Below are 16,289 nucleotides of genomic sequence, written 5' to 3'. Positions count from 1 at the left end.
AAGTGTTCAGAAACTTCAGATCGTGCAAAATGCAGCTGCGAGAGCAGTCATGGGCCTACCTAGGTATGCCCATGTTTCACCATCACTCCGCAGTCTGCATTGGTTGCCGATCAATTTCCGGTCACAATTCAAAGTGTTGGTTATGACCTTTAAAGCCCTTCATGGCATCGGACCAGAATATCTCCGAGACCGCCTCCTGCCGCACGAATCCCAGCGACCGATTAGGTCCCACAGAGTGGGCCTTCTCCGGGTCCCGTCAACTAAACAATGTCGGTTGGCGGGCCCCAGGGGAAGAGCCTTCTCTGTGGCGGCCCCGGCCCTCTGGAACCAACTCCCCCCGGAGATTAGAACTGCCCCTACTCTTCCTGCCTTCCGTAAACTCCTTAAAACCCACCTTTGCCGTCAGGCATGGGGGAACTGAAACATCTCCCCCGGGCACGTTTAATTTATGCATGGTATGTCTGTGTGTGTGACTGTTAGCATATGGGGTTTTTTAAATATTTAAATATTTTAAATCTGTCTGATTGCTTATGATTTGTTTTTTACATGTTGTGAGCCGCCCCGAGTCTTCGGAGAGGGGCGGCATACAAATCTAAGTAATAAATAAATAAATAAATAAATTACCAGTTTGTTTGGAGACCAGTGCTCTTTGCTATACCAAAAGAGGGCTTAGTTTATGTGAATTTTCATTATAAAAAACATTGTTTTGAATTTTCAAACGTGTATGTGTCTGAAATTTTTACCTGTGAATTTTTGGGAGGATTCTACCAGAGAGCCCGACAGAACAATACCTGGCCTGGAGGACTGAGAATCTCCATAGACAGATTAACTAGAATAGCTTTTCGGATTTCTTGATATCATATGGAATGTAGCCATCCAAAAGCACTTTTAAATGACACCGTAAAAGGATTTACAACCAGCTATTGATCTTTTTTTTAAAAAGAGAATGGATGCCTTCCAATCATTTTAGTAGCCTTCCTTGAAACTATTCTGAACTATGGAAGAAGTATAGATTTCTTTCTTCCGTGTTTCTATCTTATGAGAGATGGGACGTGGGGGAAATCCAATGATTGCTAAAGACAGAATCAAACTGGTTTTATAGTTTTAAGAATCTCTACTTTACACATTGGTGCCATCAGTCCATCTCTTGCATTCTATCAATGCAATGAAACCTCGTGATTTATTAAGCTAAGACTCTGAATGTTCACAGCCTTAGGATGCATCCTGTTACAAAATCGTATGAAAATCCCCTGACACACGAAATACGCTAAGGCGTGTTTTAATCACACCGAAACCATCTTTGGCTGAGTTCGCACAACACATTAATCCGGAACCAGAAGGAGGAATTAAAAAAAACCCAATAAAGCAACTTACACCAGTATTTGAGGCCTATGGACCTCCAGCTCTGATTGTAAGTAGTTCACCTGAGCTATGGGGCTATACCCTAATCCATGATGGCAAACCTTATTTTCCTCAGGTGCCAAAAGACTGTGCGTGCCCGCTATCGTGCATGCGCAAGTGCCCATACCCAAACTTCAGATCGTGCAGAATGCAGCTGCGAGAGCAATCATAGGCTTTCCCAAATATGCCCATGTCACACCAACACTCCGCAGTCTGCATTGGTTGCCGATCAGTTTCCGGTCACAATTCAAAGTGTTGGTTATGACCTATAAAGCCCTTCATGGCACCGGACCAGAATATCTCAGGGACCGCCTTCTGCTGCATGAATCCCAGCAACCAGTTAGGTCCCACAGAGTGGGTCTTCTCCAGGTCCCGTCAACTAAACAATGTTGCTTGGCGGGACCCAGGGGAAAAGCCTTCTCTGTGGCGGCCCCGGCCCTCTGGAACCAACTCCCCCCAGAGATTAGAATTGCCCCAACCCTCCTTGCCTTTCGTAAGCTGCTTAAAACCCACCTCTGCCGCCAGGCATGGGGGAACTGAGATACTCTTTCCCCCTAGGCCTTTACAATATTATGCATGGTATGTCTGTATGTATGTTTGGTTTTTCTAATAATGGGTTTTTAACTGTTTTTAACTTCTGGTGGGGCTAGTAGGCTCGTGTGCCAGCAGATATGGCTCTGCATGCCACCTGTGGCACCCTTGCCATAGGTTCGCCATCACTGGCCTAACCTATTTGGCAAGGACCATTCAGATGTTATTATCCTAAGTATTACATTTGGCATTCAGAGGACCTATTGCTCAGTTAAACTCAACACAGCTATCTTTGCCTAGGTGTATAAGACATCAGTGAAGGAATAAAGCATTCACATCAGTATGCCCAGTTCGAGATTTAGCAGCAACATACAAGAGAGAGAGAGACACAGAGAGAGAGAGAGAGAGAGAGAGAGAGAGAGACAGAGAGACAGAGAGACAGAGAGAGAGAGAGAGAGGTCTCAGCTTTGGGGTCAAGCGGACAAGGAAACTCCAGTCTTCGTGTCGTCAACCCCCACCTCAAATCTTCCAAAACGAGAAACAACGGCAACAACAACTCTTGTCAAAAGCACACGAGAGTGTGCAACCTGCCTAAAAAGCCTACCTTCGCGTCAACTGCAGCGAGAATTAAAACTGAAGTGAACATTGCCTTAAGGCTGGACAAGATGCGGGCTTGGAATTTAAAGATCAGTTCACCACCCTGCTACGTGCTACAGTCAGTTGAGCTTGGGATGGTAAGTTCTGCTACGAACCGCAGGTTACTTGAATGACACACAGCTGGGGTTGCAAGCCGTATTAAGTCAAATCCAAATCAACCATGCAAGATGGGATCCCGGATGTTGTAGATTCCAAAAGATCCCAGCGACTGATAAGGTCCCACAGAGTTGGCCTTCTCCGGGTCCCGTCGACTAAACAATGTCGTTTGGCGGGCCCCAGGGGAAGAGCCTTCTCTGTGGCGGCCCCAGCCCTCGGGAACCAACTCCCCTCAGATTTTAGAACTGCCCCCACCTTCCCTGTCTTTCGTAAACTACTCAAGACTCACTTATACCGCCAGGCATGGGGGAGTTGAGACACCTTTCCCCCAGGCTTTTTTTAATACTTTGTTTTATGTTTGGTATGAATGTGCTGTTTGGTTTTTTAAAATAATGATAGGGTTTTATATGTTTTTTAATATTAGATTTGTTCCACTGCTATATTGTTTTTATTACTGTTGTGAGCCACCCCGAGTCGGCATACAAATCTAATAAATAAGTAAGTAAGTAAGTAAGTAAGTAAGTAAGTAAGTAAGTAAGTAAGTAAGTAAGTAAATAAGCTTCACAAAGAGATGGAAAATTTAACAGCGGCCTTCCTCCTAGAATCTTGAATTTCGACTCAACCCTTCGATGGTTCAAACAGTCAAGAAAAATCCTGACATTTGCTTTGCTATGTAAGTAGGAAATGAACAGCAGAGAATCCCATCCAGAGGTGGGAGCAAAGCTTAGCCGAATCCTGTTTGCAGCCATCTGAAATTCTCAGTCCTTAGATTGGTGGTTTTTTCCAATCTTGGCAGCTTGGAAGATGGGTGGACTTCAACTCCCAGAATTCCCAAGACCATCCAGGGCCAGGGATGATGATCCAGTGCTAGCTGGGGAATTCTAGGAGTTGAAGTCCACCCATCTTCAAGTTACCAAGGTTGAGAAACATTGATTTGAGTTGGGGTCCTCAACATCTGGGCTGCAGCCAGGAATGGTCCACAGCCTGCTGGGCGGGTGAAGATAAAAAGCTTCAATTGCACATGTGCAGGATCTAAGTTTCATGTACGAAACCTCTCCCCTCCCCCAACTCTGACCATCACTGAGGTCACTGGAGACAGAAGGTTGGGTATCGCTACCTTGTATAACATGTTAAAACCTGGAGTCCAGGAGACTTCATGCTTTGGATGCATCTGCTCCAGGGGTGGTTTCCACTCACCTTCGCCGCCGGTATGTATCGCAATGTTTCATACATGTGCACATACTCTGCTAGCCCGCACGCACATCCCCTTGTGCAATTTCACTTGCATACATGCTCAGAGGTCTGAAACACAGCTGAGGAGCTGATCAGCTGTGGTTCAGGGCAAAGATATAAAGGTCACTAGTTAGGACATAAGAACTTAAGAAGAGCCCTGCTGAATCGGGCCAAAGCCCAACGAGTCCAGCATTCTATATCACACAGTGGCCCACCGATTGTCCATGGGGATCTTGAGCAGAAGGAGAAGGCCAAACCCTCCTTTTCCCTTGACCCCCAACCAATGGGACCCAAAGGAACCCTGCCTGCCTCAACCAACATAGAGGCGGCACATGGACATCCGTTTCAATAACCACCGATACACTTGGCATCCATGAATCTGTCTAATCTAAACTACTAACCCGGAGACGAACGGGAGGGGTTTTTTTCAAAGCAGAGAACGAGGAGAAATCATCCAAACACAGCAAAAATTCAGGGGGGAAAAGATGGCGGTGCGCACAGACCAGCACCGACAAAACCTGATTTGTGACACCAATGCTACATCACCAGCAGCTCACTAGCAGTTCCGGCAATCTAGTCCAAACCGGGAGAAACCCACCCCTGGATACTCTGCTCCTATTTGTACACAGGCTGCAAAGTTAAGGAGAGTACAGTGTTCCCTCGATTTTCGTGGGGGATGCGTTCCGAGACTGCCCGCAAAAGTCGAATTTCCGCGAAGTAGAGATGCGGAAGTAAATACACCATTTTTGGCTATGGACAGTATCACAAGCCTTCCCTTAACACTTTAAACCCCTAAATTACCATTTCCCATTCCCTTAACAACCATTTACTCACCATTATTACTGGTACTCACCATTGAATAAGACACTTAGTGATTCTGATACTTATAAACATAATTGACAATAATTACTTTTTTTGTTATTTATTTGCAAAAATTATTAGTTTGGCGATGATGTATGACGTCATCAGGCGGGGAAAACCGTGGTATAGAAAAAAACCCGCAAAGTATTTTTTTAATTAATATTTTTCGAAAAACCGTGGTATAAGCTATTCGCGAAGTTCGAACCCGCGAAAATCGAGGGAACACTGTAACCCCGTATCCCCGCCACTCGTCCCTTCAATCCAGACCACTTGTACCCATGCCCTAAAGCATGAAAGGTGAAGGAGGTACTTTTCGTGTCCACCACCACCACCACCACCGCCCCAGCACTTTTCCGCTACCTGCATTCGGTGAGATTACAGCAGTAGCTGCCACTCCTCCGGCTATTCCGCCGATCGGATCGAAATTCATTCCTGGATTTCCGGAGGCTGAAGTATTCGGTCAGCTTCCCAAAAGACGACATGGCACCGACACAGTCCAACCTTCGGCGTGTGGACATATGCTTAGACCACCCTGGGTGCCCCGTGACGGGCTACAGCCAGCGCGTTTGCTTAAGTCCCAAAATGTGTCCCCTAAGGCTGGCTGTGGAAGAGAGTTGAAAAGAGAGAGAGAGAGAGAAACGCAAGGAGTTTAGCCAAAACAAGCCACAATCTCCCAGGGATGGATTCTGCAGACTCAAAAAGCAACACCCCGGGCGATGAGATATTATTAATTAAGGACGTCCTCACGGCACCCCCGGAGTGGGTTAAAAAAAAAAGCAAAAGAAGAAGGAGAAAGCTTTTGGCACTCGCAAATGCATTTTGCAGTGTTGCTCTGAAGAAAAGATTTTGCCACAAAGAGGTGCATTTACATAAGAAAGTGGAGCGGGAGCTGGGTTTAATTAAAATGGAGGCTGGGTGGCTTTTTTAGCACGGACCTTACAAGGAGGAGTAACTACAGTGCAACAGTCAAAGGTGTTTTTTTTAAAAAAAAATTAAAAAACCTGGGTTGCAAGCTGAGAAAGACAATCTTTCCCCCTCTTTTGCAAAACCCACTGGGCCAGGGAACGCTGAGAAGAATTTGCTGCCTTTAAAGAATTTGCTGCCTTTAAAGAACAGATGAAAAGAAGGTAACTGTAACTGAATTTAAACATATCTGGGATAAACATATATCCATTGTGAGATAAAATACAGGAAATAGTGTAAGGGCAGACTAGATGGACCATGAGGTCTTTTTCTGCCGTCAGTCTTCTATGTTTCTATGTTTCTAAGGCAAAACACACACAGAGAGAAAGAGAGAGAGAGAGACAGAGACAGAGTCATCCTAAATACATTAGAACTTTCAGGAGTGTCACGTTTATTAATCTTTTAACTGGGAGAGGTACCTTTGGACAAAAAAATGAAATATTCGGAGAGGGGCGTCTTTAATTCCCAGTGTAAACATTACGACAGAGAAGAAGACGGGCACCAAATGGCAAATTAAGCAACTATTCTTTGCCAACTTGTTGTGGGTGCCATGTAAAAAAATGAAAAAGGACCACTGCTCTGGGGCTGCCTCAAAGCCACATCCGAGAATAGAGGACGGTTGGGAATCTGTCACACTCATTTCCATCCCCCCCCCAAAAAAAACAATTTTATTTTCCGTAGCAACCCTCTGCAGCTCCCTCCATGCCATGAGTAAAGGACGGCCAGCGCAGAAATGAAGCGTCCAACCTTAGCTGCTCCGACCTCCCCACAGCTGCTTCGGAAACAGGGTGGCAAAGGGGAAATTTCCTCTGGGTTTTTCCAATGAGAATTTAGCGTCTCTTTGAAGAAACCTTCAAAGCAATGGTGGAAGACCTTCTTTCCCTTCCTTCTTTCCTTCTCTCCTTTGGGAACAGGATTCCCCCCCCCTCCAAGTCACGCTAGGAAAGCCCTCCACATACAACACACATACACACCCTCTTCCCTTGTCCTCCTTTCTCCTCTGGTGGTTGCAGATGCCTGAACACAAGCACAGCAGAACATCTGAAACACACGCGCATGCAAACGGACGGACGGACGGACGGACACACAGGGATGCACGGAAAGAGAGAGGAAAGCCAGGGAGGGAGTGGGTGGGCATGGTGGAAGCGAGAAAAACAAACCCCGTTTAAACCACAATGCCTGGGCACAGGGCACCTGCTGACTTCCCCCAGCTGCACCGCTTTTCCTTGGGTCTGTTGTGTTTGGCAATCGCTTCCGCAGTGTCCAAAGGAAAATCTCAATCTCTCTCTCTCTCTTTCTCTCCTTCTCTCCCTCTCTGCCTCTCTTTCCCCTTCAGCTGCTTGGCAGGAGTAGGTTAAAAAGGAGACGGAGGGGAGGGATGGAAGAAGAGAGGGAAGGAGGGAGAGGGATAGAGAGAGAGAGAGAACCCAACCAAGCCTCAGGCAGACCGTCTTGCTCCCCGCTGAAGGTTTTGAGACCAAAATGCAACCTGGAGAATGTAATTCCTCTCTTCCATCCGACGCCTGCACAACCTCCCTTTCCTCTCCTCTCCTCCCGCCAAAGTCAGATTAAAAAACATTAAGAAATAACCCCTCCATTCGTTTACTTGCCGGGGGTGGGGTGGGGAGGAGAGCAGACTCAAAAACGCGGCATTGGCTTGCTCGGGGGTCTTCTCACATGTCCTCTCCACCTGTCAGCGCTCTTTCTCTCTCTCTCTCCGTCCTTTCTCCGAGGGAAGACGGCCACCCAAACAAATTGTGATCTGCCAAACGAGTTCGGGGAAAGCCGAGTGGAGGGGGGCACGGAGATGGGGAGGGAAGCGGAGGCGGAGGGGGGGCGGCGGCAGAGAGGACAGATGGAGGGAAACGGGGGAGGGGGGGGAGAGACAACCCCAGCACTTTTCAGAATCTCCGTTCCTCCAGCAAGGCCCTTCGAGATGCAGGCTGTTGGGTTTTTTTTCCGGGAATGATGCTCATACCTTGGGAAAGATTTTGTGATGGTCCGGTTGCTGATGCAGGTCCTAAGCAACACAGCCGGGAAGGGGAGGTAACTTCTCACTGACTTGCAAGGTGAGGAGGTATAGACTGGGCTTTTAGAAGAGCGAGGAATTGTCATATCATCCGTGCATCTTCTGGATCATCCGACAAGGGCGTGCAAGTCTCTGCCAGAGATGTTGTTAGTTTGACTGAGTGCACTTTCTCAAGCGAGCGAACGATGAGGGCTGTCTACAAGTGGCTGCTTCTTCTTCTTCTTCTTCTTCTTCTTCTTCTTCTTCTTCTTCTTCTTCTTCTTCTTCTTCTTCCTCCTCCTCCTCCTCTTCTTCTTCTTCTTCTTCCTCCTTCTCTTCCTCTTCCTCTTCTGCAGAATTCTGACAGGCAGGTGAGGGCAGGGGTGGTCTGTTGTAATTAAGAGCACCCCGATTCCACAACGCTACCAGCTGGTGACTTGCAGGTGAAAATGGCTACCAATCATCTCAATCAATGGCGGTGGAAGATCACCAAGACTATCAAGACATTACCAGGGAGTCCCAAAAAAGGGGGGATCCACCAAAAGAGGGATTGGAAATCATTTCCATGAAGTCATCCATCCATGACGTCAGCAGAAACAGAGGTCGCCTCAAGGGAACACAACTTGGTGAGGATGCTTTCATGTCAACCCAGGCCAGTCAAAGACAGCAGAAGCAACAGCGAGGAAGGGAAATGAGATGGGAAAGGCAGTAAAGGATCCCCAAATCCCAGTGACCGATTAGGTCCCACAGAGTCGGCCTTCTCCGGGTCCCGTCAGCTAAACAATGTCAGTTGGCGGGCCCCAGGGGAAGAGCCTTCTCTGTGGCGGCCCCGACTCTCTGGAACCAGCTCCCCCCAGAGATTAGAACTGCCCCTACCCTCCTTGCCTTTCGTAAACTCCTCAAAACCCACGTTTGTTGGCAGGCATGGGGGAATTGAAACATCTCCCCCGGGCCTATCTAATTTATGTATGGTATGCTTGTAGGTATGTCTGCTTAAAAATGGGGTTTTTTAACTATTTTAAATTTTAAATTGTATATTATTAGATTTGTTATGAATTGTTTTATTGTGTTGTGAGCCGCCCCGAGTCCACGGAAAGGGGCGGCATACAAATCTAATAAATAAATAAAATAAATAAATAAATAAATAAAAGGAAAGACAGGAATCTGATCTTTACCAAACTCTAAAGCAAACGACCCCGGCCCCATTAGACGCGTGTCTTTCACATGGATGTGTGAATGGTTATCCATCATTCCACATGATTCAAGACATCCCGTGCAGATCTGCAGTTTAAAAGTGGAGAAAAGCCACCATCTGACTGTATTGAAAAAACAGACTTCTGGGAAGAAAATGCCAGAGGTTTTAAAAGCCAACACTCTTCGGCCTGTTTTGCATCGTTGATTGACGCAGACGTGGAATGAGGGAGACTTCCAGGTAAAATGCACGCGAGGGGGGACACACGGAATTCAAGCATTCTCACTCCTCTCGTGCTATTCTTTGTTGTGGTTAGCTCTGGCCCAGCTCCTGCCCCAAGGACTGTGGATGTGGGGGAGACATCCACATGCTGCAGGCCTGTTTTGCCCCCAGTGGAATATGATGATGAAGGCTCCTCTGACCAAGAAGACATGAGTGACAGGGAGGAGGAGAGTGTGGCAGACAGCTCAGAAGGAGATCAATTATCTAGCTCCTCCTTGGATTCAGAACAAGAGTTAATGATACAGCCACGCATGCGAAGAGCGATGCATAGGCAACAACAACTGAGAGATTATTATCAAAGAAAATGAGGCCACCTGTGCTTGGGTGGGGCTATGGTAATTAGTGAGGGTGCTATAAAGAGCAGCCTGTGAGTTTGGCCATTGTGGAGGATTATCTGATCGTTGTGTTTCGTGACTGCTTTACTGACTTTGACCTTTTGTGTGCTGATTTTCCCCCGCTTTGAAACTAAACCAGAGCAAAGTGTGTTTCACTTTGTGAAAGAAGAGGGACTGTGAATTGCCTCACACTGCAAGCTAAGTATCACAGAACTGATAAGGGACTTGTACAAATTACCAGTTTGTTTGGAGACCAGTGCTCTTTGCTATACCAAAAGAGGGCTTGGTTTAAGTGAATTTTCATTATAAAGAACATTGTTTTGACTTTTCAAACATGTGTGTGTCTGAAATTTGTACCTGTGAATTTTTGGGAGGATTCTACCAGAGAGCCTGACAGAACTTTCTTGAAGAGGTGTTCAAGTGCTAGTATTCAAATATGATCAGCAAGTTCTCTTTATTTAAAAAGAAAATCACTGAAGGGAAGGTTGCTGTGGATCGCAAGAGATCCTGTCATGATTTGATAGAATGGATGGTCCGGGGCATCGCAGGAGCCGGGCAACATCCAAAAGTGCTTTTCCAAAAGATAATTGGACTTCCTTGGCTATCCCGGTCAAGATGTTTAACAATCATTTGGTTACAACAGACGTAACATTGCCACTAATCCTTGCATTTGCAATTTGTAAAGCTGAGGGAAGCTGAGGTCAGAGTCATGGCTTCACTTAGGCGCTACTTCGCTTAATGGCAGTTGCCAGTCCCAATTGAGGTCATTAAATGAGGAGTATGTCAACCCTGAAGCTGACCTCACCAGAGCCATCTTGGAGCTTCAGTGTGGCCACACACTGAAGCGGAGAGATGGGAAGGGGAGGGATTAGAGATAGCGGGGGTTGTCTAGCCAAAACAAAATACTCTCTCTTGAGAACCAAGGTCATTCTCACACCAAGTCAGAAGGAGGGGGAGTGATGTCCCCAGGCAACCAGACCGTGCGTTGATTGGGCAATGTGACTGACTGTTTGGGGTTGGTGGGGAAATTTTACTTTTAATGGGGGGAAACCTGCGGCAACATTCAGAGTCAGATTCTCACCGGATCTGTGCCACTGTGATATATACAATAAAGCTATTCTTTCAGGAATCTAGCTGCCTTGCCTAGCAGTGATGGCTTGCTACAGGAACGGTAAGGTGCTACATTCCAGTAGCTATTTTGGAGGTGTGTGCACAGCTGCATGCCACCAACGCATGCATGTGGCCGGTGCGCGAGATTTGGCTGCTGCGCATGGGCAGCAAGTAAAATCTCGCATGAAGACACTCTAATGAGCAAAAATTTGACAACTTTTGCCAACTTTTTGCTTCTGCACATGCACGGAAGCAAAAATATTGGCAAAAATCAGTGAAATCTGGTTAGGACACCCATCCTAACATGAGGTTTCGTTTGCTGTGCATGCGCAGCAGGCAAATCTCATGCAGACGGGGGGTGCGCGCCCACTGGATGTACATAAGCACATGATGAAAATAGACTAACAATCCTGGGCCTAGAAAGCCTAGAACTACGGTGCCTAAAACACGATTTGAGTATTGCCCACAAGATCATATGCTGCAACATCCTACTTGACTACTTCAGCTTCAACCGCAACAACACAAGAGCACGCAACAGATTCAAACTTAATACGAACCGCTCCACACTTGACTGTAAAAAATATGATTTCAACAATCGAGTTATCGAAGCGTGGAACTCATTACCGGACTCAATTGTGTCAACCCCTAACCCCCAACATTTCTTCATTAGACTCTCCACGATTGACCTCTCCAGGTTCCTAAGAGGCTAGTAAGGGGCGTACATAAGTGTACTGGTGTGCCTTTCGTCCCCTGTCCAATTGTCTTTCCTTTCTCTCACTTATCATATATATTCTCTTTCTTTCATATATCCTCTCCTCTAAGTTCACTTTTACCCTTATATATATTACTACATGTCTATTTTTCTTCCTATGTATTTGTGTATTGGATAAATAAATAAGTAAGTGAGTGAGTGAGTGAGTGAGTGAGTGAGTGAGTGAGTGAGTGAATGAATGAATGAATGAATGAATGAATGAATGAATGACGACCTCGGATTATGTACCGGTAGGATGGCAGGCCTTGCCTATTATGGGTGTACAGGTATTGGTTGGAACCATGACAGACGGCCTGTAAACTACAGTATATAAACCTTAGGCTGAGATGTAAACCCAGTCACAAAATTCACGACAGGCCAACCATTCTTCCCTGGTAAAAACTGAGATTCCAAGCTTTATTTCCACCAATTTATTCCAACTGCCCAGATTCAGTCTCCTTTATTTATTCCTAATTATCAGACAACTGCAGAAAAAATCCCCTGGATTGAAGCAAAGCCAGCAGCCTCCGGATCTCTTGATATTTTTATCTTTCAAGAAAAGAAGAAGAAGAAAAAAGAACTTCTCCTCCATTAACTTAGCTGCAGGGAAAAGATCTAGGTAAATGTGACAGCTCTCTTTCCCCAAGAGACTTGGGAGCACAGGAAGAGGCAATTTAAACTGAGAAGGCGAGGCGTAAAAAGCTCTCGGCTTCCACTGAAATGAGAGCTCCACCCAACCACTTCGAAAAGCCAAATGTTGCCTCTGCAAAGAGTCTTCACAGCAGGCAGCATCAATCCAGGACTGTTGAAACTCTCTCCAGCCTTCTATCTACCCATCCATCCATTGCTTCTTGTCCTGCCTTCAGGTAGTGTGGAGAACAGGGGATACAAACGATGCTGCTGTGTTTCTCAGCAAAATCATAGATCTGTTGGGAGATCATCCTTAGGAAAGTGGACACAATGGTCTTCAATCAAAAACAGCCCGTTTTTCATAAAAATGGGGGCATTTTTGCCATCCCCCAGCACCTAGAAGCTCCCTGCAGGCTTCCCAGACCCCTTTCCCCACCCAATATATAGTCTGAGTCTAAAGAGAAGGGCGGCATAAAAATCAAAATAAATAAATAAACAAACAAACAAACAAACAAATAAATAAATAAATAAACTAATCAGCATACTTCAGCTACATCAACGACCCCAGATGTTACCCCACTGACTCACCAGGAAATTTCTACACAGCAGGCAATTGCTGAGTCATCAAACCACACCCAGCCACCAGTATTTATAGAAGGAAGGCAGCTCAGGTCTCGCAGTGTTCGCCTTAGAACAAGGACAGAAACACCAGCCTGAAGATGACGAGTGGGACCTCGTCGAAACGTCGCCAGAAATTTCCAAACCCTACATATATAAAAATCTAAATAAATAAATAAATAAATAAATAAATAAATAAATAAATAAACAAACAAACAAACAAACAAATAAATAAATAAATAAATAAATAAATAAATAAATAAATAAATTAAATAAATTAAATAAATTAAATAAATTAAATAAATTTATTTATTTATTTATTTACTTACTTACTTACTTACTTGCTTGCTTGCTTGCTTACTTACATACTTACTTACTTACTTACTTACTTACTTACTTATTTATTTATATTTTTATGCCGCCCTTCTCCTTAGACTCAGGGCGGCTTACAACATGTTAGCAATAGCACTTTTTTAACAGAGCCAGCCTATTGCCTCCACAATCCGGGTCCTCATTTTACCCACCTCGGAAGGATGGAAGGCTAAGTCAACTTTGAGCCGGTGATGAGATTTGAACCGCTGACGTACAGATCTACAGTCAGCTTCAGTGGCCCGCAGTACAGCACTCTACCTGCTACGCCACCCTGGCATTTTTTTTACCAAAAAATGGGTGGAAAATGGCCTGGTTTTCACAAAAATTGGACTGTTTTTGTCTTCTAATGACTGATTTATTGGTTTTGAATGATTGATTGGATTTATATGTTGCCCCTCTCCGAGGACCCCTTCTAGCATGACTGGAGGAGGAATTCTGGGAGTTGAAGTCCATTAGACTTAAAGCTGTCATGTTTGAAGACCCATGGGTTAGGGGTAAGGGGTGCAAGGGTCTTCAAATTTGGCAAGTTTAAGACTTGTGGACTTCAACTCCCATTCCAGAGTTAGCATGACTGGAGGAGGAATTCTAGGAGTTGAAGTCCACTAGTCTTAAAGCTGGCAAGTTTGAAGTTTGTAAAAAGTATGCATGTTTGTAAAAAGTATTCTGCTACACGGGTATTTTATTAAATAATATATTACTACATCATTTGATTCAGAATATTTTTTCCCTTGTTTTCCACTTCTAAAATCTAGTTGCGTCTTATACTCCGAAAAATACATATACACCTACAGTATTTGCTTCTCATAGAAACAGAAGATTGACAGCAAAAAAAGACCTCATGGTCCATCTAGTCTGCCCTTATACTATTTCCTTTATTTTACCTTAGGATGGATCTATGTTTATCCCAGGCATGTTTAAATTCATTTACTGTGGATTTACCAACCACGTCTGCTGGAAGTTTGTTCCAAGGATCTACTACTCTTTCAGTAAAATAATATTTTCTCACGTTGTTTCTGATCTTTCCCCCAACTAACCTCAGATTGTGGCTACTTGTTCTTGTGTTCACTTTCCTATGAAAAACACTTCCCTCCTAAACCTTATTTAACTCTTTGATATATTGAAATGTTTCAATCATGTCCCTCCTTTCCCTTCTATCCTCCTGACTATACAGATTGAGTCCATTAAGTCTTTCCTGATACGTTTTATGCTTAAGACCTTCCACCGTTCTTGTAGCCTGTCTTTGGACCTGTTCAATTTTATCAATATCTTTTTGTAGGTGTGGTCTCCAGAACTGAACACAGTATTCCTAATACCTTCTCGGGTAGGCCTTAATTAAATTTTTAATGCTCATTAATTTCCCATCCTTTCCTCTTCAGCCAGAAATGGCCTTCTGCTTTTCTCTGCAAAATTGTGACATGCGTTGATGGAAATCTGTGTTATTCCAGCCGTCAGGACAAACAAACCTCATTTAAGTAGAGAACTCAAGTGCTGTTCAGTGTCAGATGCCAGTAAAAACATGAAATACTATCATTACAGCAGAGATACAAGTGCCTATAATTTCAGTCTTGTTAGAGGCATTATGTTTCAGCTCCCATACGTTTGTAACAAGTCTAAAGGTCATCATAAAAATGATGAGGTTGAAGAGCAGAGGAACCCAAGGAACGGTACTGCAAAATGCCACTTCCAAAGCATGGGGAGATGCCTTATGGAGATGCCCGGTCATCCAGGATGTTCTTGTCTCAAGGGTGCTTTTACAAAAAGCAAGTGGACTTTGTTTTTTCTTTGAAGACATTTTGCTTCTCGTCCAAGAAGCTTCTTCAGCTCTGACTAGATGGTGGGGAATGGAATGACCAGCTGCCTGCAAAGAGAGTATAAATCCTTCCATTCCCTACCATAGCAGTGGAAGTGATGTGCCGGTGCCTGGAGGCTGTTGGGGTCTGGATGGGTGTCAACAAGCTCAAACTCAACCCAGACAAGACGGAGTGGCTGTGGGTTTTGCCTCCCAAGGACAATTCCATCTGTCCGTCCATTACCCGGGGGGGGGAATTATTGACCCCCTCAGAGAGGGTCCGCAACTTGGGCGTCCTCCTCGATCCACAGCTGACATTGGAACACCATCTTTCGGCTGTGGAGAGGAGGGCGTTTGCCCAGGTTCGCCTGGTGCACCAGTTGCAGCCCTATTTGGACAGGGAGTCATTGCTCACAGTCACTCATGCTCTCATCACCTCGAGGTTCGATTACTGCAATGCTCTCTACATGGGGCTTCCTTTGAAAAGTGTTCGGAAACTTCAGATCGTGCAGAATGCGGCCGCGAGAACCATCATGGGGCTTCCTAGATTCGCCCACGTTTCTGCAACACTCCGTGGCCTGCACTGGCAGCCGATCGGTTTCCGGTCACAATTCAAAGTGTTGGTAATAACCTTTAAAGTCCTTCATGGCATTGGACCAGAATACCTCCGGAACCGCCTTCTACCGCACGAATCCCAGTGGCCGATAAGGTCCCACAGAGTTGGCCTTCTCCGGGTCTCGTCGACCAAACAATGTTGTTTGGCTGGGCCCAGGGGAAGAGCCTTCTCTGTGGCAGCCCCAGCCCTCTGGAATCAACTCCCCACGGAGATTAGAACGGCCCCCACCCTCCTTGTCTTTCATAAGTTACTCAAGACCCACCAGGCTTTCTTATATTTTATGTTTGGTATGTATGTGTTGTATGGTTTTTAAATTGTTGGGGTTTTTTAATGTAATTTTATTATTAGATTTGTTCCATTGTTTGTTCTGTCTGGGTCCCCCCAGACGCCAACACCAACTAAAAAGAGTATCCAGACACACTGGTAAAAAGCAAAGGCAGATTATATGTTTGAAAGCAAACACAGGTAACAAAAACAGTTCTTACAGACAGGAACGTTATGAAGCTTCACAGAGGTTTCACGACGGCCAGGCAATAAAACAGGATTCTTGCTGGCAAAAACAACACTGGAGGTAATAAAACCCACGCCTCCCCCAAGTCTTCAGCCTTCGAAGCCACAAGCCAGGATCAGAGACGCCAAGAATCGAAGCAAGGTCACAGGACTCCCAAGTGATAACTCTCCACAATACAGTAAGGGCGGGCCTGCCTTTTCAATCCTGCTGAGGAGAACCACACCCAAACCCAGCTGTTACCAATTCAGGGATGGAAATACCTTTCTAATTGGCCCCTTCTTTGGGCTGCCCGTCTCTGGCTCATATCTATGATAGCCTGGGCGTCTTCATCTA

The 16,289-nt window shown here is 45.3% G+C and overlaps 1 protein-coding gene across 2 annotated transcripts in view; it reads right to left on the bottom strand.

Moving 5' to 3' along the window:
* Positions 1-16,289, bottom strand: part of LOC139172186 (ankyrin repeat and fibronectin type-III domain-containing protein 1-like) — a 445,282-nt gene that overhangs the window by 348,852 nt on the left and 80,141 nt on the right. Inside the window, exon 1 of one of the 2 annotated variants that reach the window (XM_070761027.1) lies at positions 5,140-5,348. The exons of the other annotated variant lie outside the window; for it this stretch is intronic. Coding sequence (XP_070617128.1) covers positions 5,140-5,297 — 158 coding nt within the window. The 5' untranslated portion in view covers positions 5,298-5,348. Of the gene's footprint in view, positions 1-5,139; positions 5,349-16,289 lie in introns of those variants that run through there. 2 annotated transcript variants of the gene reach the window in all.

The sequence above is a fragment of the Erythrolamprus reginae genome, chromosome 9 (assembly GCF_031021105.1).
Source record: "Erythrolamprus reginae isolate rEryReg1 chromosome 9, rEryReg1.hap1, whole genome shotgun sequence".
NCBI classification, from domain to species: domain Eukaryota; kingdom Metazoa; phylum Chordata; class Lepidosauria; order Squamata; family Dipsadidae; genus Erythrolamprus; species Erythrolamprus reginae.
The sequence above is the reverse complement of the archived record's forward strand: the minus strand, read 5'-3'. Positions and strand labels throughout refer to the sequence as shown.